At 35.1% G+C, this 25,660-nt stretch overlaps 1 protein-coding gene across 2 annotated transcripts in view; it reads left to right on the forward strand.

Moving 5' to 3' along the window:
- Window positions 1-25,660, forward strand: part of ACP1 (acid phosphatase 1) — a 31,675-nt gene that overhangs the window by 271 nt on the left and 5,744 nt on the right. The window contains exons 2-3 of one of the 2 annotated variants that reach the window (XM_020965857.2): window positions 9,668-9,741; window positions 9,854-9,967. In XM_020965857.2, coding sequence (XP_020821516.1) covers window positions 9,668-9,741; window positions 9,854-9,967 — 188 coding nt within the window. Of the gene's footprint in view, window positions 1-9,667; window positions 9,742-9,853; window positions 9,968-10,020; window positions 10,135-25,660 lie in introns of both variants that reach the window. The other variant, XM_020965858.2, reaches the window with a different exon arrangement.

Raw genomic sequence — 25,660 nt, forward strand, 5'->3', positions numbered from 1 at the left:
CTTCATCCCTCACTTGTCCCGACTCCTTGCCCTTCTCATTTATCCTCATTTCTTCCCTCTTCTAGCTGCTGAAGGTTATCTTGGTCGTATTAATTATAGCCGGCATCTGAATGGTGTTTTTTAGGCTGCAACTTGGCTTCCGTTGCTTGACTTAGATCCTCAGAATGACCTATCAGCAGGCAGTAAAGGTATTCGTCCCACTTTACAGATGAAGAAACAGAGGCCAAGAGATAATTCAACGACCCAACACAGTTCTGACCATGCCACTACCCTACTGAAAAAATCTTCAGTTTCTCTGTTGCCCAAGGGTGAAAATAAATTTTCCGCATGGTATCTAAAGCCCTCCATCATCCTTTATACCTGTTCGGTCTTATTTCATATTATTCTTCTCTTATTCCTCACTCTCCTTCCTTCCCTCCCATCTTTCTTCCCCTTCCTACTCTCTCCCATTTGCCCCCTCTCTCTTAGGCAAACTAGCTTACTTTTGCCAGTTTAAGACATTCCACCTGCTGTCCTCACAAGTATTTTCACAGGTGGTCGACAATTTCTGTAATAAACTGCCTCTTCATCTCCATTTTAGAAACCACACCTTCCTTCAAAGAACAGCTCCTACATAGGTCTTCCTTATTTTGGTAGTTAGCCTGCTTTCTTTCTTGATTGTACTCATATTTTGTATTTACTTTTCTCAGTACTTATATGTATCCTTTCCCTTCCCCATGTAAGCTTGTGAGGGTAAAGATATTTTTTTCTTTGTAGTTCTATCAACTACAACAATTATAGGTCACCACCTGGCAGTTGTCACTTCATAAATTTTTGATGAGGTACCCAAAATCAGAGTCTGTGCTTAATGTAGAATTGCAACCTGGGTCAGCCTGATTTTAAGTCCATTATTTTTTTTCCCCGTGGGAAAAGAGAAAGCTTCCCTATTAACTGTGGCAAGATATTTCATTTTCTCTGTTTTTGTTTTGCCTTACACTGTGGTTATTGCTGAGTGATAGTAATCCTTGTCTCTTATATCAGAGTGCTTTGGGCCTTAAAAAAAATCCAAAGGACTCTTTAGGGCCTCTCTTAAAGTAGAGCCAGAGGGTGGTAGGTAAGAAGTTATCAAGTTGTTGCTATCTTAAAGATTAAGGTTCCTGATTAAATCATTTAGTTCACCTAAGTTTATTACTTTGGTACTTTCAGCAAGTACTTTACTCTGGCAAGAATATTACATGTTCTTCTGTTTGTGTAAGATAAATGCTTGGTTAAGATAAATGTCAATCTAAAGAAAGGCAGCTGTTACTTATGTTCTCCACAACTATAGAGATATCTTTGGTCTGGGATTCTTCCCAGTTTCTTATTGAAGTATAGAGGTGAATTTATGTATTAAACCATCTCAGGAAAACGTTGAGAGTATTGATATTTCAGAGCATTTTGAAGTACATAAAATGAGTTTCTGAAGAATATAGTGCTTTATAATATGTTTCCTTCATGTTAGCCTTGTGAGGTAGGTTGTACAAATAATAAACCCATCTTAAGGATAAGGACACTAAAGTTTCAAAGAAGTCAATCAAGCAGATTCACACATTTACTCCTTAGCGGAGCCAAGATGTGAACCTGTACTACACTGTACTACTCTTATAGTCTGCAAAAATTTGTCAAACATTTATACATATATATGTGTGTGTGTATATACTCACCTATATACATATGAGAATATATATGAAAGAGGTTGAAGGTAATCAAAGATGGGAAGGCACTGGCTCACTAGCAAGTGGGAGCACCAGAAAAGACCTCCTGCAAAAAGTGCTCCTATGAGTTGAAGTGAGACAAACCAATCAGAGGTGAGGAGAAATCGTTCCATTCATGGAGGGCAGCCAATGCAATGGCACAGAGATTGGGTTAGGAGAGTGTGGCTGAAATCATAGAATATAATTCTCTTCCCGTGGAAGGGAATAAAGTGTCATTAGACTGGAAAAGTAAAAGGATCAAGTTGTGAAGCACTTTAAATGCCAAATAGAAGATATGTTTGATCCTGGGGGTAATAAAGAGTCACTGGTATTACTGAGTGTGTTTGTGGTGGAGGATGACTACGAGGTGATATGACCTTTAGGAAAATCGCTTTAGCAGCTCAGCGGAGGATGGTTTGAAATAGGAAGACTTAAGGCAGGGAAACCAATTTAAAAGCTCTTAAAATAGCCCAGGCTAGAGGTCATGATAGCCTGAGAGGTATGGTAGTGACTGTAAGAGCAGAGAGAGATAGATGATGTCAAGGTGGAAAGAAGACTATTTAGCAACAGATTAGATATATGAGGTAAATGAGAGTAAAAAGAGGATATCGAGAAAGAAAGAAACAGAAAAGATTTGGCTATGTGGAGGTGAGTGAAGAGTTAGACAGGATGACACCAAGATAGTAAGTGTGGATGACTAGAAGGATGGTGTTGCCCTGGACAGTGATAGGTAACTTTGGAAGAGAGAAGGATTTTTGGAGAAAGATAATGAGTTCTTTTTTGACCCTGTTGAGATCACAATGCCTGTGGAGATATGAGATATTAAAAAAAGTGCAATTGATAATTCAGGATAGTAGCTCAATAGAGAGACTTGGGCTAGATACGTAGATTTGGGCATCATTTCTTTAGGAATGATAATTAAACCCAACGGGAGCTGCTATGATCACCAAATGAGGTAGTATAAAGAGAAAGGAGAGTAGGGCTTAGGACAGAGTTCTGGGAAGCGTGGAGGTTCAGAGAAGTTAATTCACTTGGTCAAGGACATCAATACTCTATTGCAGAACCAGGTCTTGAACCTAGTCCTTTCAGCTGACAATTCTTTCTACGTTGTTCACCTGTTTGTTTAGGAAGTCTTTAGAGATATTACCCTGGTGAAAGCTAAAGTATTATATATTTTTAATTGTATTAAATTTTTTAAAAACTCAATTTCAAATGAAAAGTTTTCAAACCAGGGCACTGATCTTTTACATAGTATAATTATACTTCTACATTGGAAAGTTCTTTAGTGCAGGGGTCATTGACCCTTTTACAGCCTATTGAAACCTATGGACTCCTCAGACATACAGACACAGTTTTTCATGGACTCCCAAGTTAAGAACTCTGCTTTACAGTTTTTTTGTGTTTAAACACATCTTAATAAACCTGTTCCACTCCTATAATGCTATTTCTCTGTTTTGGGAAGAGAATATGTGTAAATAAACCCTTACTCTGAGACATAAGTTACTGTCATCTTCAAGTACACGTTTAAGTTAGTTTGGAAACTATTGACTGGTTTTTGGTAAAAAGCTGTGTACTGTAGTATGCTACATGACAGAAATAGAAATGTCACTGCTTACTTTAGGGCAACCCAAATATTTGCTTTTAGTTTTAGCAATTGAATTTCAGACAGTTTGGAGATTCTTTGTAATGTTTTTTTAAAGACAATGTTTAATATGACCTACCAGTATGTCAGCTTCTAGGAGAAAACCTTAGTTATCTCTCCATGGTTTTACCTTCATGGCTTTGTAATGTATCAGACTGCTTCCACATGATGTAAGCTAGTCTTCGCCCCCCCCCCCCATTCACAGGTGATAATAGATAATCCAGTGCAGCAGTCCTTTCCTCTACTTGGAATTCATTCATTCAACAAACCTGTAATGCAGTACCTGCTTTGTGCTGAGTTCTCTATTAGGATCTGGAAGAGGTACAAAACTTAGCTTATAGACTGAGTGATATATTCCATCCAACTTACATTTTAAAATGCCTGCTGTATGTCAGACATTGTGCTAAGCTATAGGACAGGAGTTCTTAACCTGGCATCTGTGAACTAATTTTAAAAAATGTTTTGGTGACTGTATTTCAGTTGCAATTGTTTTCCTTTATAATTGCATGTATTTTATACATTTAGAAACATCTAAAAAGGTTAAGGATCCATGCTCTAGAGCTAAAGATGAAATAGGCCCTAAAATAAAACAGTAATTTGGTGGAGAAGAGAATACTAAGAGCTGGAGGAATCTGAAAGTGCCTCATAGAGGAGGTGACACTTGACCTGAGCCTTGAAAAGGAGCTTGAGAGTTGAAGAAGCAGCTCTAAGAACAGAGAGTATCCAGGTGTGGATAGCCTGTGCAAAGGCATTGGGGTGAGACATATGCAGTTTATTATAATATGTGATTTTGCAAATAATATGAAAAATTTTTAAAGAGTTAGCAAAATAAAATGCTATGTCACATCTGAGCATTTTACTAACAGGGAATCAGAGAAGTTTTCATGGAGGCATAATGTAGTCAAAAGACTTTCAGTTGTGGAATCAAAGGATCCATATTTAATCCTTACTCCTTTACTTATTAGCTGTGTGGCCTTGGACAAATCACTTCACCTCTCTGGGTTTCAGTTTCCTCATCTGTGAAATGAAGGGGTTGGACCACATGATCTTGAAAGTTTCTTTCAGCCCCAAATCTATGATCTATATATTAAGAGTAAAGAATGAAAAATATAACTTTTAGCAATAATCATGAAATTAAAAAGGACCTAGAAGGCCTCTAGTTTGTTGCATAGAACTTGTGGGATTTATGGAAAGATGGGGACAAGAATTGTACAAATACAGAAGATGTGGATGATCTATGACCTACAGTCATTAAAGGAGTACCCACACTGATGGGATCACCGATCCATAAATATTTTCACCAGGTATAGAGAATGTATATGGAACACTTTACTCACAATCCTGTGGTGTAGGTAAGATAAGTTGTTTGGTAGATTTATGACTGTTAGTATTGAAAATGGGTTTATTGCCCTCAAAATTTATTGCTTGCTTATAGTAGACAACTTAGTTGATAATAGATACACTTTTTTAAAAAGTATGTAGTTTTTATTATTAAAATGTTAGCATATGAATAAATATTTGTATATACATTGTATATGCTCAAAAACTTTTTATTTGATAGCAGTGCCTGACCAGAAAAGTTTAGAGCTCTCTGCACTAGACTCCTAAGCTTCATTAGGGCAAAAACCCTGGTCTTATGTCTGAATATTGTATGTCCAGCACAACATGCAACATAGTTATGACATACTATCACTTGGCAGTGTGCATTGTGCTTTGTATTCAGTAGGCACTTAATAAATGTATGTTGAATTGAATCTGATGCGAGTTCCCTAAACTTCTTTCCTGTATGCTTCAAGTCCTTATGAGTATCAGATATTGCAGCATCATAGAATAATTTATGATTCAGTCATCATTATAGTTAAATTATTAAATAAGCAAACATTTATTGGTACCAGTTTTGTGCAAAATCACTATGTAAAGACAGTAAGGAAGAGTGTAAAACAGTTTTGAAAGATTTCCATCAACCATAGTGAAAATAAAGAAGAAAACTTGGTGCTTAAAGCAGCAAACGGCAAACCCTACCTGGAAAAATTAGTTATGTAAAATCTTTTTTTTAATATAAATCTTAGAAATGAGACCTTTACCAGAGAAACAGCTTGTAAAGTTTCATTTTTTTTCCCTAGTTAAATAGTCTCCTTTTAATCTTGGCAGCGTTGCAAAAGTTTGTGCAAAACCTTTTAAATTTTGTGTGATCACAATTGCCCATTTTATCCTCTGTGATTTTCTTATCCCTTATTTGATCATAAACTCTTGTCCTCTCTATAGTTCTGGAAAGGTTATTTCTTCTTGTTTCTCTAATTTGTTTATGATGTGACCTTTTTATATCTAGGTTATTTATCCATTTGGAATTTATTTTGTGGTATGTAGTATGAAGTATAATTTTAACTTAAGAATGAACAAACATGATCTCTGAGAGTTATGTAGTTTAAAATTTGGTAGAAAAGTGATGAAAAGCAGTGAAAGTTGGCCAAGAGTAAGTCAGTAAACTTTGGGGAGAAAATAAATGTTATCTTTAGATATTAAATAATATATCTGCAAAACAAGTTTAAAATTAATTTTTAAATGACTGAGTGATCTACCTACACATTTTTATGTTAGTAACTCTTTGTAAAGTGTTCCAGCTATCTCTATGTGTTCCACTAACCAAAGCTTAGTTTATTTGTTCAAATTCTCAAAAGAATCAGAATGAAATGTTGATGAAAAATCTGTTATTGCTGGAAGAGTTGAAGAAATAATGTGTGTTCACATAGCAACCCAAACTATGTCCCTAGAGATGAAGGTGTTAGTAATACAAAATCTGTTCAGTTTAAAAGGAAAATTTATTACTGAAACTGTCAAATACTTGTTAAAAATCTACTTGTTTTTATTTATTTTTAGGCAATTGGGGTTAAGTGATTTGCCCAGGGTCACACAACTATAAGTGTCAAGTGTTTGGTCTGAGATGGGATTTGAACTCAGGTTCTCCTGACTCCAAGGCCAGTGCTCTATCCACTACGCCACCCAGCTGCCCCCAAAATCTAGTTAGTTTTGAGCTATCTTTTTCTCATTAGTGCTTCCCTTCAGTTGTGACAGATTCTTATATAGCAGTTTCCAAATTTTGTATAGTGATATATCCTTTTAAAAAAAAAACTTTTTAGCATCATTTTAATTCAAATAACACTAAGATTTTATTAGTTTTTATAACAGAACATTAACACAGAATAAAAACAATTTACATAAAATTTTATTGATAAAATCCTTTATAGTTTTCTCATTTATAGTTTCTGTAAATTACCATAATAAAAAATATTAGTATCATAGACTCTTTTTTCTGTAAAACATTTCCCAAAACCTGGTTTCTTTGATGACTACTTGTAATTACTACTAATGCTTTTTTTTTTTTACTTTTTTGTGGTGAGGCAATTGGGGTTAAGTGACTTGCTCAGGGTCACACAGCTAGACTTGTAATTCTGTTTTCAACCATAAATTGAGACTAGTAATTTATCTTTGTTGTAGCTAAAGAAGAAAAAAAACCCTATGTATACAAATAAAATGTTATGAAGAAATAGCAAAATTATTTTTGCTTTTACTTAGAAGGCAAAGCATAAAATGATTTTTAGGTTCAAGTACTTGTTATAACATCCTATCACTTGGTAAGCCTTTGAACTGTACTTGTTCAGGTAACATAAGGCCAGATGTATTATTTGTCACTGGCATATGTTTTTCTTATCTGTTCACATTTGTAAATACCTAGCTCTTTTTTAATAAATGACAGTCGTTTGTAAAGACCAGTCAAATGATTAATAAACAGATCTTGTATTTATTTGCAGGGGAGTTATTTTTTTAATTTGGGAAAGATGAAATACTACATTGTAAATTTATTTCTGTAGTTCTTAGTTTTTCCAAAAATAACCACTAGATACAAGTTTCAGAAGGAAAATTGTATGATAAAAGAATTTTGTTTAAATTTTTAAAAAAGATTGCTCCCATAATGTCAGTTTCCATTATTTCAAACATCTTTTTAATACTTTGGTAAGAGAAACCAGTGTCTTTTCACAGTAATAGAATTTCCCAATGATCTATCTCCTCTACCCCATATCATTACATGATTATGCGGAGAGCTTTCATTTTAATGGACTTTCTATATAGTTGAATATTTAAACATTTTGGAAAACAGTTGTTCACACAAATGATTGTCTATGAAATAATATATAGGGTGTACAAATTTCATGAGTCCAATATACTTCTATTATATTTTCATTTTTAAAATTGACCAATTTTGTAGACCTTTTCTTTTTATATGACATTGTTGTTATTAATTTTGGAAAGCACCCAATGTTCCCAAGCATTAATTTTGATAATATATATGTACACACTCACTCTCTCAATAATTATCTTTAACTACATCTGTTGCTTCCATCTAATTCTTGTGTAAAGTTGTAAGATTTTATTTTTTTAGGTAATTGATAACAAAGATCTTCAGACACTTGCACACCTCTCCTTCCTGCCATATTATCTAAGTATGGAACCATGCAAAGCTGCTTTGGTATATGATTTGAAAAACATCCCTTAATTAATTATTAGTAACTTCAGGTGATACCAGTTTTTCTATTGAATAAAGATTTTTGTCATATTACATAATTTGTAGTCTGATACAGGCAGACCTTTTGATGTCACAGAAATGGTTTTGGAAAAAGTTTGCTTTTGCAAAAATAAATCTAATTTTCTTTCATATTCTCCAGTTGCCAATGTATTTTGTGTGTAACCAATTAAGATTGCATTTCAATTATTAGGTTTCATGCTGTCTGCACCTAAAACATTCATACAAAGTAAACAACAGTCTTTTCAGTAATAGTACTTATTACCAATGATAAACATAATGGACTTATATTTTGTGAACATGAGCTTTTTATTTTGTGTTTCTCTAGTTTTCAGTATTTAAATTTGAGTCTCGTCTTTGCTTCTACTAGCTTTAGCTTCTTAGTGTTTTTTTTGTTTCAGACTCATTATGTATTTATTCATGACAAAAGTATTTCATTTTTCAAAAACTGAAGAGCACTAAAAATTTTGATAGTTCAGTTTTTTAAAATCATCAGTAATTTAATTATTTCTTTAAATTTAGTTGTTGGCATTTTCGGATGATTATAACCATTCTTAAATTGTTGCTGGTTTTTTTTTTTTGTTTTGCTTTTTTGGTGATGTGATCGGGGTTAAGTGACTTGCCCAGGGTCACACAGCTAGTAAGTGTTAAGTGTCCGAGGCTGGATTTGAACTCAGGTCCTCCTGACTCCAAGGCCAGAGCTCTATTCACTGAGCCATCTAGCTGCACCTGCAGTTATTTTTTTAAAACCAGCTTATTTATTATATGTAACTTAACAAAATGAATGAGAATTTGATACCTTATTTGCACCCTTCCTCCTTTCTTTTTTCCTCCACCTCCACTCAGCACAAGGGACTGTGCCACCCCCTCCTCCTTAGGGGTCAACATTCAACAGTTTGGAAAACTACTAGAAAATAAGTGGAGAGTTTTGAAATATAGATTGAGAAATAGTCTGAGAAGTACTTCTGAAGAAGAGTGGGCATTTGCAAAGCAAAATAAAATCTCGTTTCATTTAATCATCAAAGGAAAAGAGAACCAGTAGAGTGGTGTATATTATACAGACACTTGCAACCTGAAAGGAACACTGAGGGGTAACTATAAATGTTTTCTTGATGAGGGATGGGCAAGGAATCTAACTTCTTTTTCTTTAACATGTGGCTTTAGTGCTAAAGTACTTACTGTTGGTTTTGCAGCGTTAATTATGGGTCAAAAAACATGAGTAGATTTGTAGCCAAAAACCCAGCCAATAACATGTAAATATAGGCTTTTCCAGGGTCATTATGCTATTTGATGATAGTCATGGATTAGTGTGGTACAGCGAAGTGATCACTAGATTAGGAGTCCAGAGAGGTAGGTTCTAATCTTGGCTCAGGCACTAAATATGGATCTGCAGTCTCTTTCATTAGTAATTTTTAAACTGTGTAAAAGTATTTGGAAACCAAAAAGTTGGAGATCTGCTTCCCTAATTGATCTCTAAACATCTTTACAGGTCTTAGAAAAGCAGTCTCCAGTTATAAATTTTTTGGAATGGAAAGATAACAGTAGACATTCATATATATATCACTTAAAGCTTTGCAAAATAGTTTACATAATTATCTTGTTTAAACCTCACAACAACTCTTATTCATCTTTATAGCCTAGTTTCCGGGAACTTTTTGTAGGGAATTGTGGCAGGGACTCCTTATAGTTACTACACCTCTAAATATTTTTCATTCTCTCCTTTTGTTTTTGAAGGTAATATTTGTCGCTCACCTATAGCAGAAGCAGTTTTTAGGAAACTTGTAGCTGATCAAAATATTTCAGATAAGGTAAGTTTGTTACTAGTACCTTTAAGTATCTTGCATTGGTCATCCCATACAATACATCTTTTGGGGGAGGAATATGTCAAATATTCTTTTGTTTTTGTTTTTTCCTCTATAGTGGAGGATAGACAGTGCAGCAACATCTGCATATGAAATAGGAAACTCCCCTGATTATCGAGGGCAGACTTGCATGAAGAAACATGGCATTACCATGAATCATATTGCCAGGCAGGTACTGTACCTTACCTTTGTTCAAAATGCATATGCATATGTTTTGTGTTACAGTGGATCACTGACAGTGGTGCTGTCTCTGACTGGAATGTGGGGCGATCCCCAGATGCAAGAGCAATAAACTGCCTAAGAAATCATGGCATTAATACAACTCATAAAGCAAGACAGGTAGAAAAGATCTTGTTAAATTTTCAATGTGTGGCTTGCTCTCTATTTGCAGATATTGCATAATGTTTATTGAAAGTCATACATTATTTAAGGGCCATTTAACTTTTAATAAAACTAACCATAGATTAAATATAGCTATTGTGATAATTACATGATCTGGTTATTTGTTTACAACAATATGTAATGTAGAAATTACATAAATATTAGGTAAATCATAAGTTATGTATTATTAGTATTTAGAACTCTGTCTTCACCTCCTGTTCCTAAGTTCAGAGATAATTGTGGAGAATTCTTCAGTTAAATGGAAACCAGGATCAAATCTATATTTATCAATGTTTGAGGAGTCTTTTCTTTAAATTTACATTGTATATGAAGTTTTTGTTATGAGGTTATACAAAATTTGATAGTAGAATATTTCCTCTTGGCTACACATCTGTACATTAGAAATATGTCATCTGTGAGACAGAAGATCTTGAGCTATTTCTTCCTAAAGCTCTCTTGTTTTCACTGTTCTTTTCTGTCTTTTGATAATATCTGGAAGAAGCATTTGGGTGTTAATTTTGTCTGCCTTATTATTGTCTCTAACTTAGGAGGACTTCTAATATTGCTTGTGACAAGAGGTACAAGGAATGCAGATAGGTTGTCAATCAGTGAGAAGTTAGAACAGGAATGGGGAACCTGTGCCCTCAAGGCCACATGTGGCCCTCTAAGTAGGTCCTCAAGTGTGTCTCCCCACTCCAGGATTAGACCATAGTTGGAGCTGGGAGTGTGGCAGTGCTAGGTGACACAGAAGCAGCTGAACCCTTTGTAACTTTTTTTTTTTGGCAGTTGGGGTTAAATGACTTGCCCAGGGTCACACAGCTAGTAAGTGTCAAGTGTTTGGTCTGAGGCTGGATTTGAATTCAGGTCCTCCTGTCTTCAGGGTCGGTGCTCTTTCCACTGCACCACCTAGCTGCCCCCACCTTTATAACTTTTGAGGGTCTAAAAAGTGTGTTGGAAATTAAATCTGCAGAACTTCCTTTAATAAGAGTTAACTAGCTTTCCACTAAATGATATTTGTTGGGAATCACACCTTACATTTATTCAATCAATATGTATTCAGTGTCTGCTTTATAGTGATTTTTTTTTCAGCCAAAGATAAGGTTTATTAAAGATCCGCCATATTGGCCAGACTCTTTAGGAATGTGAATATTTATGAACTATTGGCTAGGTTCTTAAGGAATTTGAGTCTTTATAGTGAATTCTACAAGGTTTCTACAAGGCTGGTTTAAAATTGTAATTTGGTGATGATGGTTTGAGAAATCAGTTATTAATCCTGTTACATTTGCACATGTAGTGATGTTTTAGAGTATTTGGATAAGCATCCCTTGGGGTTGGAAAACAGCTTGCTTTTTTTTTTGTTTTTGGTAAAACATGACCTTTGTTAAAACAGCAATTCTAAAAAATAAGAAGTTTTTAAATTAAATTTATAGCTTCCATATAGTCTTGTATTTAAATTCCTCCTTTGCAAAATAGAGTATGAGAAATCAATTAATCAACATTTATTCAGTACCTATTGTGTGTCAGTCGCTGTGCTAAGTGTTATAGTGAGTTATTGTGAAATTATCGACACCACTGAAAGGAAAGAAGCATTGGTTTAGACCAGAGAATCGAACTGTTTAGGTAGTAAAATACATGCTTGTTCATTAGGGAAAAAAATACTACTTCAAAAGGTAGAGATACAGATTTGCTTGAGTTGCTAAACAAAAGAAGTACTAGACCTCTAACAGGATTCTCCATCATTTCACATCTAGTGCCACTGTAGTTGTAGGAAATTCTCCTTGTGGAGGAGTGCTCCTATTATCCTGACATCTTTCTGCTAGCATCTCATGCCCTGTGGGATATTTTTATGCTTCTTTTGATTTTCATGTTTTCTAGGTTATAGGAAATGGCAGCTATTTGTCCGTAAAGCAATTTATAAATGAAAAAAAATTTTTAAATGGTTAGTAAATTCCATTCAGAAATAGGGAAATATTTATAACTTATAAATAATAATTGCTTTCAGTTATCAGATTTTCTCAATAACTCCTTTTTTATAAATACGTTAAATACTTCACTTTGTGCTTTTAAAATGAGTATTATCTGCTTTTTAAATGAAATATAGTTGATACAGATATGAGTCAGGAAATTCATAACATAAAATTGCCATAGAAACATTGTTACTTTAAAGATATAAATTAGTAATCTATAATATTCTATTACAGTAAGCTAAATTTCAGCTTTGTGAATTTGATCATTATCAAATTCTTTAATATTGAATTAGTGATTTTTTTTTGCACTAAATACGTTTAATAGTTCTTAATTTCTGGCTTCTGTTTTTTATAATTTAGTCCAGGGGTGAGGAACCTGTGGCCTCGAGGCCTCAGCTTCCCCATTCCTGGTCTAGTCCATGTATTAATTATTGTTTAGAGGAAATATCTAAAAGACTTAAACCATTGGAAGTTTGCATTAGGTAAGAGATCAAATATTTTTGTAGCTTTCATCCTTTCTGATTCCTTTCACTTTTTTCATATATAATATTCTTTTTCTTTTATTTGTATACTGAAATATTTATATTTGTTGAAGTTTGGTTAATTTGTAATTTTATTTTTTTGAATAGGGCACCTAACTGACCTTTATGGCTTTGTCAACAAGCCTAAAGTCTTTTTTTTTCCCCTTAATAGTGTTTTTTCCCCCAATTATATGTAAAGATAGCGTTTCAAATTTTTCCCCTCCCTCTCTCCTCTCGCCCCTCCCGAAGACATCAAGCAATCTGATATAGGTTATACATGTACAGTCATTAAACATATTTTCACATTAGTCATATTGTGAAAGAATAATCAGTACAAAAAGGAAAAACCATGAGAAAGAAAAAACAAAAAAAAAGTGAAAAAAAATAGTATGTTTCAATCTGCATTCAGATTCCATAGTTCTTTCTCTGGATGTGGTTACATTTTTCATCACGAGTCTTCTGGAATGGTCTTGGATCATCGTATTGCTGAGAAGAGCTAAGTCTGTTGTAGTTAATCATTGTACAGTGATGCTTTTGCTGTGTACGATGTTTGGTTCTGCTCACTTCACTCAGCATCGGTTCATGTGAGTCCAGGTTTTTCTGAAGTCTGCCTGCTTCTCCTTTCTTATAGCACAGTAGTATTCCATTACATTCATGTACCACAACTTGTTCAGCCATTCCCCAAATGATGGGTACCCTCTCAATTTCCAGTTCTTTGTGATGGGGATAGTTTTAAGGCTAGTTCTCACATTTGAATTTTGATGAAAATGGTGTTATTTTCAGAAAGGTTTTTAAAAATATATATATATATATATATATATATATATATATATATATATAATTTTATTTTCACAAATTCATTTTTTAAAAATTATTATTTAACTATTTTTGTTCTTTTTAAATTTTAAGTTTCAGATTCTCTCCCTTCCTCTTACTCCTTCCCCATCCACTGAGAAGGCAAGCAAATGATGCAGTTATACATGTGAAATCATGAAAAGCACATTTCCTTATTAGTAATATCACCTCTCCCCCTCCCAGAAAAAAAAAAGACAAGAAAATTATACTTCAGTTCATTTTCTCTCTGGAAGTGGATAGCATTTTTTCATCATGAGGTCTTTGTTTTTCATCACTGTATTGATCAGAGTAACCAAGTCTTTCACAGATGGTCATCATTACAATATTGCTTTTACTATGTACAATGATCTCCCAGTTCTGCTAACTTTGCATCACTTCACATAGGTCTTCACATGTTTTTTTTCTTTTTCTGAAACCACTCCCCTCATCATTTCTTAGAGCACAATATACTCCATTACAATCATATGCCACAACTTGTACAGCCATTCCTCAATTGGTGAGCTTAATTTCCAAATCTTTGCCACTACAAAAAAGCTGCTATAAATATTTTTGTATATGTAGGCACTTTTCCTTTTTCTTTGCTCTATTTGGGTAGTGGTATTACTGGGTCAAAGGGTATGCGCAGTGTTATAGTCCTTTGACATAGTTCCAAATTGTTTTCTAGAATATTTGGACCAGTTTACTCCACCAACATTTTATTAGTGTACCTATTTTCATGTATTCGCTCCAGCATTTCTCATTTCTGATAGGTGTGAGGTGGTAACTCAGTTGCTTCAATGTGCATTTCTCTAATCAGTAGTTATTTAGAGCATTTTTTTCATATGATGATAGATAGATTTGATTTCTTCTTCTGAAAAGTACCCATTCACATCTTTTGACAATTTATCAATCATGGATTGGCTCTTATTTCTGTAAATTTGACTCAGTTCCCTATGTATTTGAGGAATGAGGCCTTTATCAAAAAAAATTGCTGTAAAATTTTTTTATATTGCTTCATTGTTTTAGCAAAATGTAATTTTCCTGATTATCTCTTTTAATTAGGTCTATTTTAACTCTGTGTTTTTCTTTCAAGTGCGTCTCTTGTAAATATCATATTGGATTCTGGTTTCTAATCCGTTCTGCTACCTGCTTCCATTTTATGGGTGAGCTCATTTCATTAACATTCACAGTTATGATTGCTAATTGTATTTTCCTCCATTCTGTTTTCTTCAGTTTAACCTTCTCTCTCTCTTTATCCTTTTCCTCCTCAAAAGTCTGTTTTGCTTTTGACTGCTGCCTTTCTTAATCTGTCCTTCCTTTTATCATCTTCCTCCAAACCTTCATCTCTTATCCTCTTCCCCTCCTCTTTTGAGTAAGGTAGATTTCTATACCCAACTGAATGTCTATATATATTTTTCCCTCTTTGAACCAATTCTGATGGGAATGAAGTTCCATATTGCCTGTCTTTCTTACCTCCATTTTCCCTTCCACTGTAAAAGCTCTTCCTTATGTGCCTGTTTTATGTGAGAAAACTTTTTTGCCATTCTGCCTCTGCCTTTCCCCTTCTTCCAGTGCATCTCTCTTTCTCATCACTTCATATTTTTTTTTTGTATTTTAGAAATTATCCCAGCATTAATTGACTATTCATGCCTTCTGTCTGTGTAGAATATTTCCAAATGCCGTAATAAGGATAAAGTTCTTAGGAGTTACATGTATCATCTTCCAGTATAGGAATGCAAATAGTTTAATTTTATTGAATCCCTTATGATTACTCTTTTGTGTTTACCTTTTTGTGCTTCTTTTGACTCTTGTGTTTGAAAGTCACATTTTCTTTTCAGCTCTGGTCTTTTCACATGGAGTGCTTGAAAGTCCTCTATTAATATCCTTTTTTTCCCCACCTGAAGGATTATACTCAGTTTTGCTCAATAGGTTCTTCTTAGTTGTAATCCTAGCTCCTTTTCCTTCTGGAATATCATATTCTAAGTCCTCCACTTCTTTAATGGAGAAACTGCTAAGTCTTGTGTAATCCTGACTGTGGCTCCGTGGTATTTGAATTGTTTCTTTTTGTTGCTTATAATATTTTCTCCTTGACTTGGGAGCTCTGGAATTTGTCTGTAATATTCCTGAGAGTTTTCATTTTGGGATCTTTTTCAGGAAGTGATTGGTGAATTCTTTCAATTTCTGTTTCAGCCTCTCTATCAGGGTAGCTTTCCTTGATAATTTTTTGCAATATGGTGTCTAAGCTCTTTTTTTTTTGATCATGGCTTTCTAATAGACCAGTAGGTCTTGAATCATCTCTCCTTGATCTAATTTCCAGGTCAGTTTTTTTTTTAATGAAATATTCCATATTTTCTTTTTTTTTCTTTTTTCTTTGTTTTATTGTTTCTTGATGTCTCATGGAGTCATTTGCTTTCAGTTGTCCAATTCTGATTTTTAAGGAATTATTTTCTTTAGTGAGTTTTTGTACCTTTTTTTCCCATTTGGCCAATTACGTTTTTTAAGGTAATATTTTCTTCGTTAACTTTTGTGACTCTTTTGCCAAGCTGTGTTGCGTCTGTGCTCTGGACTGGCTCTTACCCTGGTAGGACCTCTCCTGATGAATTCCAACCTTACACTGCAGAAATGTCTGACTTGAACCTCTTGTTGGCTCTGCCACTCCAAAATCTATTTGAGGAGTTATTTTAAAGTTGAATGAAGAGGAATATTGGGAGAGTCAGTTAGTTAGGATGCTGCCTCTAATTTACCATCTTGTCTCTGCCTTCCTATTTTTTACAAATTCTTGAGTCTATTCTTTTGAGTTGTCCTATACTGATTTCCTTTTCCTTTCTTTCCTGATGCTTTTAAGAAAGCTTTTGAGTATTTCAATTTATTGTCATAATTTTTAAGTACTGCTTAAAGATGCCGTAGAAACAGGTAAATTCTGTGATCCTGGGCTAGGCATTTAACCTTTAAGTATTCTAGGCAGGCCTCTAAACCTGTAAGACGCAGACTTGAATAGAGGGAGTTGATTCACCTAAGAGTTTTCTCTAACTACAAGGGCGCAAGTCCAGTCCTCTATGCAACCCTTTTAATATGAGATTATTGTTCATGCTGCTTTAATTTTCTTCATAGTTGCACCTTTGTTAATTGCTCTAGCCCTCTTCAGCAAGGCTTGTAATTCTCTGAAATCCTGTTTCTTTAGATTTTTATTTTCTTTCATGGACAATCTTAAGCTCTTTGAGAGTGAGATTTGTTTCATTCTTTGTATTTGTATTCCCAATCCCTAGTACAGTCGTAAGCCTTTATTAAATGCTTGCTGATTGATTCAGTACTTCAAAGAATCCACACTTTTATTGGTATAGTTTTATTCTTTTCTCTACATCAGGTCATAATGTTTCCGTTATGTATTTTTTAGAACTTCTGTAACCAAATACTATTTAGTGACCAACCTTCTGGTGATAAGCTTTTCCAAACTTAGCTAGAGTGGTACTCTGATGAGATATACAATTCTTTATTAGGCCTGTCCTTGAAGCTTACAGCTTGACAGGCTCTGTCGGAGCTTGGACTCTACTGCTGTAGCTTTCATGAACTCAAGGTCACCTTCAGGGTAGTATGATATATCTGATTAGGACTTCAGTGAAGTTTGTAGGACATTACTAGGCTGATTATCCTTAAATGAAAATGCAGTCAAATTTTCTCTCAGCTATTATAACACTTAAAAATCTTTCATGTTTTTATGGCTCTCAGCCAGTTTCCAGATCTTAAAGAAAATTCATAACTATAGTTAACTAAAAATTGGAATCATTTGATTATTTATAGAACAGATGGAATGAAAATTTAAAAATTTGAGTCTCTCATTTCTTGTGAAAATGTTTAGAAGTTTAATATGAAACTTACTTCAAAGCATTTTGAAATTAGCTGAGACCTTAGGATCATGAAGTAACAAAAATTCTTTTGCTGAATGCTTGCTGAATGACGCTTAAAATTTTTCTTAAAAATTCTTTATAACAATTAAAATAGAGTGCTTAAATATTCTCTAGAGTGTACTGTAAAGTACTTTCAGATGGATATTCAAATGATCTTGTGATCTCCACATTATGAGTATTCTCTCTAATGATAGAGATCACCACCCATCAAGCTGTCCATGCTTGTTTATCTTGCTCATCTCTTGTCTATATTTTCCCATGAGCTTCTTATGAGTGGTTCACTCATGCTGGGATCTCTCATCATTCTCTTTTTATATGACATGGCTATCAGTGTGTTTATTCTCTAGTTCCTGGTTTTATTTGTCATTGCCCTCAAGGTGATTGTGGCTTATCTGTGTCTTGCCAAGGATTCTTTAAAATGATTTTTCCCTTGACTATTTCACACTGTTCTGGGGTCATATGACCTATATAAACTTTTAGCATTTTCCTCATAATATTTTTCAGGTGTTTCAGTTTTTAAACCAGCATTGCTTTTTTCTGCCATATCTCTCCACTTGTCAAATAAGTCATATGTTTGCTAAGTTAGGCAATTCTTAGTCTTTTTTTTGGTCCCCTTTTTATGCAATTGGCTTATACCAATTAAACTTCTGTATAAAATTATTATAATTGGTGTTAATGTCTTTTCTAATATCAAATTACTATTTTTCATTGTAACTTGTTGAAATTGGTCAAGTTGGAATTGGTTTTATTGTGTGCCATTTTATTTTTATTCTTCAAACTTTATTAATTTCACTCTTTGCTCTAACAAATTATTGACCTGACTGTACAAAGATAGCTAATTTAGATATGGTTCATATATATAATAAATTGTTTTCCTGTCCATTAAAGTCAGTGTTATTTTTTATTTTTTATTTACTTTTTTCTTTATATAAATTTATTTTTAGTTTTCAACATTTACTTCCATAAGATTTTGAATTCCAGATTTTCACCCCGTCTTGTCCCTCCCCCCACCTCAAGATGGCATCCATTCTGAATACCTCATACCCTAGTCTGCCCTCCCTTCTATCTCCCCCCCCCTTTCTCTTATTCCCTTCCCCTTCTATTTTCCTGTAGGGCAGGATATATTTCTGTACCTCATTTCCTGTATTTCTTATTTCCCAGCTGCATGTGGAAACATTTTTTTTTAAACATGTGTTTTTAAAACTTTGGGTTCCAAATTTTCTCCCTTCCTCCCACCCCACCCACCCTCATTGAAAAGGCAAGCAACTCAATACAGGTCATACATGTGCAGTTATGCAAAACACTTCCATAGTAGACATGTTGTGAAAAACTAACTCTATTTCCCTTAATCCTATCCTGCCCCCCCCATTTATTCTATTTTTTCTTTTGACCCTGTCCCTCCTCAGAAGTACTTCTTTCTGATTACCCTTTTCCCAATCTGCCGTTCTCTCTATCATCCCCCTGCTCTCTTGACCCCTTTGTCCCCTGTTTTTCTGTAGGGTAACACAGATTTCCATACCCAATTAACTGTGTATGTTATTCCCTCCTTAAGCCAAATCCTGTGAGAATAAGATTCCCTCATTTCCTCTCACCTTCCCCTATTTCCCCTCCAGTGTAAGGACCTTTTCTTGTCTGTTTTGTGCAAGATAATGTACCCCATTCTACCTCTCCCTTTCTCCTTCTCCTAGTATAATTCTCTCTCACCCCTTAATTTTATTCTCCAGATATCACCCCTTCATCCTCAACTCACCCTGTGCCCTCTAATCTGTCTGTCTGTCTATCTATCTATCTATCTATCTATCTACCCACACATATAACTTTTTCCCCTCCCACTACCCTAATACTGACAAAGGTCTTATGGGTTATAAATATCATCTTTCCATGTAGGAATGTAAACAGTTTAGCCTTAATAAGTCTCTTATGATTTCTCTTTCCTGTTTACCTCTTCATGTTCCACTTGAGTCTTGTATTTGAAAGTCAGATTTTCTATTCAGCTCTGGTTTTTTCATCAAGAATGCTTGAAGGTCCTCTATTTCACTGAATAACCATTTTTTCCCCTGAAGGATTATACTCAGTTTTGCTGGGTAGGTGCTTCTTGGTTGTAATCCTATCTCCTTTGCCCTCCGGAATATTATATTCCATGCCCTGCGTCCTTAATGTAGAAGCTGCTAAATCTTGTGTTATCCTGATTGTGTTTCCACATACTTGAATTGTTTTCTTCTGGCGCTTGTAATATTTTCTCCTTGACCTGGGAACTCTGGAATTTGGCTACAATATTCCTAGGAGTTTTCCTTTGGGGATCTCTTTCAGGAGGAGATGGTGGATTCTTTCAATTTCTATTTTGCCCTCTGGTTCTAAAATATCAGGGCAGTTTTCCTTGATAATTTCTTGAAAGATGATGTCTAGGCTCTTTTTTTGATCATGGCTTTCAGATAGTCCAATAATTTTTAAATTCTCTCTCCTGGATCTATTTTCCAGGTCAGTTTTTTCCAATGAGATATTTCACATTGTTTTCTAATTTTTCATTCTTTTGGATTTGTTTACAATGTCTTGATTTCTCATAAAGTCACTAGCTTCCAATTGCTCTATTCTAATTTTTAAGGATGTATTTTCTTCAGTAATCTTTTGGACTTCCTTTTCCATTTGGCCAATTTTTCTTTTTAGGGCATTTTTCTCCTGATTGGCTTTTTGGACCTCTTTTGCCATTTGCGTTAGGCTATTTTTTAAGGTGTTATTTTCTTCAGTATATTTTTGGGTCTCCTTTAGCAAGCTGTTGACTTGTTTTTCATGATTTTCTTGCATCACTCTCATTTCTCTTCCCAGTTTTTCTCTACTCCTTACTTGCTTCTCAAAATCCCTTTGAGCTCTTCCAAGGCCTGGGACTGATTCATATTTTTTTTGGAGACTTTGGATGTAGGAGCTTTGATTTTGTTGTCTTCTTCTGGTTGTATATTTTGATCTTCTTTTTCACCAAAGTAAGATAATATAGTCTGACTCTTTTTGCGCTGCTTGCTTATGATCCTGGCCAACTACTTGAGTTTTAAACTCTTTGTTAAGGCAAGAGTCTGCTTCCAATGTGGAGAATGTACTGTCCCAAGCTTTGGGGGTCTGTATAGCTGTTTTTAGAGATACTTGTAGGTACCTGTACATTTTCAGTTCTCACATGGTGGTATGATAAGGGTCGAGGTGCTTACTCTTTTCCTGACCTGTGCTCTGGTCTTTGAGTAACCGGCCACAAGCAGTCTTTTCTCTCTTGGAACTGTGAGGAGGGTTTTCTTTTCACTGCCACTATAACTTCCACCATGCCAATGCTCCTGCTCACCACAGGACTGCCACCCAGAACTGTGACCCAGATCTAAGCACAGGCAAAGCAAGAGATTCCTGCCTCAGCACCAGCAAAGAGATCCCTGCAGTCCACCTCTGATCAGCCACTTGATGTCCCCTCAGTCTGTGGGCCTGAAGCTGAAAATGCAGCCACCACCCGGCACCCACGCTCTGTGCTCTACACTGTGGAACTAGCTCTGACCTAGCTCCTCTCTCAGCACCGCAGAAACAGACTTTTCCCACTGACCTTCTAAGTTGTTTTAGGCATTTGTGGATTGAGGAGTCTGGAAACTGCCACAGCTGCCTGTGATTCATTCCTCTGAGGCCTGCTCCAAGTTTGTTGAGGCCTGTGTGCCCATACTGAACTGCGCTGCTCTGCCCGCCTGTGTGATATGCCTTTCAGATCAACCATCCAGGCTGTCTTGGGCTGGAAATGTGTTTTACTGTCTACTGCTTTAGAATTTGTTTAGAGCCATTTTTTTTACGGGTATTTGGAGAGGTTTGGGGGAGAGCTCAAGCAAGTCATTGCTTTCACTCTGCTATCTTGGCTCTACCCTCCCCAGTCTTGTTTATGATCTTATTCTTTGCTTTCCATCTCAGCCTTATGATCTTTTGTTCAAAAGATGTATTTTATAGCTGTGAGGTTTCTGCCTATTCAATAAGATGTATATTTTGTAACATATGTTTATATTGTCCTTACTATTCTCCTCTTTGCATTGAAGGCATTAAGTATCAGAATGTATGTCTATTTAATTTCGAGGTTCTCATTTATCTCAATCTAGAATTTCTCTCCCCTTAGCATCCCTGTAAGAGATGTTGCATAAGCCAAATTATAGTTATGATATAGGCTATACATATACATTCCTATTAAACATTTTCACATTAGTGATGTTATAAGAATTAGAACCAATAGGAGGAACCATCAGAAAGAGGAAACAAAACATAGCAGAAGAAAAAAAATAGCAAGTAGTATGCTTCGATCTGCATTCAAACTCCATAGTTCTTTCTTCTTTATGGATAGCATTTTCCGTCACAAGGCCTTTGGAGATTTCTTAGATCCTTGTATTGCTGAGAAGTGTTAAGTTTATCAATATTAGTCGTCACACAACATGGCTCTTATTGTGTACTGTGTTTTCCTGGTTCTGCTCAGCATCAGACTGTAAAGTCTTTCCAGGTTTTTCTGAAGTCAGCCCATTCATCATTTCTTATAGCACAATAGTATTCCATTACGTTCATGTACCACAACTTGTTCAGCCATTCCCCAGTTGATGGGCATACTCTCAATTTCCAGTTCTTTGCCATATGGCAGTCTATTTTGCAAATACTTCCCATGAGTACTTTAATATGAAATGATCAGTTGTTCCATGAAATATTTTTTTCTTGCCTGTGGATACATAATAAAACCAACACCATCAAATTCTTTATTTCCATCTCTAAGGAGAACCCATGAGCCATCCTTGCAGTTAGTTGCAGCTTCTTTCTGTCATCTGGTTTGTTTTTAGTGAGAATATCAAGATTGGTATAAATTAGTTCCACTAGTGGTATGTCTACTGAGTGACTGTAGGATAAATATCTTACACATAGTGTACCAATAGCCAAGTTAATCTTTATAGATAACATAAAAACTGATTCTTGGCACCACGTGCTTCTTTTTTCTACCACTACTATAGAAGCAGAAGGCGGCTGCATAGGTGTAAAGACCATTATATATGTTTCTTTGCTTAATAGACATATGGGGCAGAAGTCTTCCCTAGTGATGAAATTCTCTGTTCTTCAGCTGGTCCTAGAAGGCAGGGCATAGCCTGGCAGACCCAAGGGTCACCTCCACAACACAGTGAGCCATCGGAATAGGAATTTGTTAAGATAGTATTGATATGTGTGGTATAATTGTGTATTAATAGTATAATAGTGCAATGGTTATCATTATGATGATGATGACAATGACATTAAAAAAGTTTATAGAGATTCTTAGTATTGGACTTATGAACTTTTTTCTTTTTTAAAATATTTTGATAATTATATTTAAATATATTTGCATTTCCTTTGTATTTTATTTGTGCATTTAAAAACATTATTCTGAGAAGGGGTCCGTAAGTTTCTCTAGACCACTAAAGACTAGGTTAAGAACTCCTGGTATGGAATAACAGTTAAAAAATGTATCTAGTACTCTGTCCAAATGAGGAATATGACTTTTTTGAAATTTTATCATCAGCACTTTCTAATTCAGTAGGTTTTCATCTAGTTGATTATCTGCTTTGCACCTACATCTTTCTTAATAGTGTTACAGACTGACTTCATTGGTATAGAAATCTTTTGGGTGAGAAATCCATCTCTGCTAATATAAGTCCCTGCCTTCTCTGCAACTTAAAGTCTTAGAGAATTGTCTAGAATACTTAGAGGTTAAGTGATCTGCCTAGGGCTGTACTACTTGCTAAGTGGCCTAGGCAGTACTTGAATTCAGATCTCAGCTCTGAGGCTGGTTCTTTATCCACTATGCCATGTTACCTTTTTTTCCCCCCACATTATCTTTTAATATGAAGTAAGTGTAATCAAGCAGAAAAGATTCATGCATCGGTTGTGTTTGAAAATGTGTTTCTTATTCTAGTACCTGTAGTTCTTCATCTTACTGCTTAGAGTAGGAATCATACTTCATGTCTTCTAGAATCATAATTGACTGTAGCATAGATTAGAGTATCTTAAGTCTGGAGATTACATAGACTCTTTTCTAATGTTTGGGGCTTTAAGATAATATTAATGCTACCTCAGGAGTGATTTTCATGTGACCTTGTTATAGTGTACTTATAATATTTTGATGTAGTGATCTCTTATGTATAATGATATGAATTTACAAGGTAGTTTTTTCATTTATATTTCCTATTTGAAATAGTTAATCTAATCAGCAGTCATTTACTAAAAAAAATCTTGTGCTAAAATGTCTTATAATAATAAGTTATTATTACTAATTATAATAGTAGCATTTATATGTCATCTGCTATTTGTGAGTTATTATGCTAACGGCATTACAAATATATCACTTGGGCCTCATGACAAGCCTAGGAGGTAGGTGGTGCTATTATTGTACCCATTTTGCAGTTGAACCTAAGGCAAACAAAGATTTAGTAACTTGCCAAAGGTTACATAGCTAATAAGTATCTGAGTCTGGGTTGTAACAAAAGTCTGTCTGACTCCAGGTCTAACATCCAGTGCTCTATCTACTGCACTGTGTAGTTGTCTCCTCTCATATTAATTTACAAGGTGCATTCATTAGCAAACAATTGAATTGGAAATAATTATTATGAAACAAATTAGGAGGCTGAAATATGGTACTTGGAGAGGCAGAGTTTATATTTTTCTTTTAAAAAAAACAAAAGTAAACCTTCCTTGTTAATGTATTGGTCAGTGTCCCTGCCTGTCACGCAGGAGGCTGGGGTTTGATTCCCCAATGGGGAGATGTTTATACATTGGGGGCAGCTAGGTGGCGCAGTGAATAGAGTACCGGCCCTGAAGTCAGAAGGACCTGAGTTCAAATCCAGCCTCAGACCAAACACTTGACACTAGCTGTGTTACCCTGGGCAAGTCACTTAACCCCAATTGCCTAAAAAAAACCAAAAACAAAAAAACCCAAAAGTATTGAAATTGATGTAAAATTACCATATTGAACAAACAGATAGTATAAGGAGGTAGAAGCAAATCTGAATTCAGGACATTTGGTATGAAGTTCTAAACTCTTCCATTTTCTAGCTGTGTGACTCTGGGTAAGTTTTCTTTACAAATATCAGCCACAATTTCTTCATGTAAAATAGTTATTCTGCATAGATTGTCGACCCTATATCATTGTTGAGAAAAATAGATTGAAAAATATAATGGGCTAAATAGATAAGATCAGTTATTACTGTTATACTTCTTGTAAATTGGTCTCCTGGCTTCTAGTTGCTTCCATCAGCATTCTGTTATCAACTTAGCTACCCAGTTGGTATTTTTTTTTGAGGGGGGGAGCAAGGCAGTGGGGTTGAGTGACATGCCCAGGGTCACATAGCTAGTCAGTGTTATGTGTCTGAGGCCGGATTAGAACTCACGTCCTCCTGAATCCAGGGCCGGTGCTCTACCCACTGCACCTAGCTGCCCCCATCCCAGTTGGTATTCTTAAAACAAATATGACCATTCAGTTTGGTAAATATTTATTCACCTCTTCAGATACAAAGGTGTTTAACATAAATTTGTACCCCCAAATACGTATATAGGCATTCAAAGATGAACGTAAAACAGCCCTACCATCATGGAACTTATAATATGCTGAAATATTACTCCTCTACTCAAAAATCTTCATTGGATGTGAGTTGAAAGATGAAATATAAAATTTTCTAGTTAGGCATTTAAGTCCTTTAGTTCTGTGGTTTCTAAATACCTTACCAATCTTATTTCATATTACTGCCCATCACACACTTGCTGTTCAGTCCAACTTGTCTGCTATTCACTATTTACAACAAACTATCTCTTAACCTCTGGCTTTGCAAAGGTGAGTCACTCATCTGTAGAATCCACTCCATGATCTCTGCCTCATACCAACTAGCCTTCAAAACAGAGCTCAGGTGCCACTTCTTATACCGAGTCTTTCTTGATTCCCCTCTAGATCTTAGTGTTTTCACAATAATAGTATTACTCTGTACATATTTGTATTTACTTACTTGTATATATATATAGTGTTTCCACCTCAGTGGAATATATTCATCCTGAGGAAAAGGATTATTTTATTTTTATCTTTATGTTCCTGGAACCTCTGTCATAGATTGGTTGAATTGAATTAATTGCTAAGAACCTAAAATGGAAAAAAAAATAGACTTGTTGCCTTTATATACTTTATATGCTGTTTTAATACTTGTTAATACAACTTAGGAGCACCATAATACATGGCAAACTTCACAACGCTCAAGAA

Source organism: Phascolarctos cinereus, unplaced genomic scaffold (genome assembly GCF_003287225.1).
Source record: "Phascolarctos cinereus isolate Bilbo 61053 unplaced genomic scaffold, phaCin_HiC Scaffold_2;HRSCAF=192, whole genome shotgun sequence".
NCBI lineage: Eukaryota > Metazoa > Chordata > Mammalia > Diprotodontia > Phascolarctidae > Phascolarctos > Phascolarctos cinereus.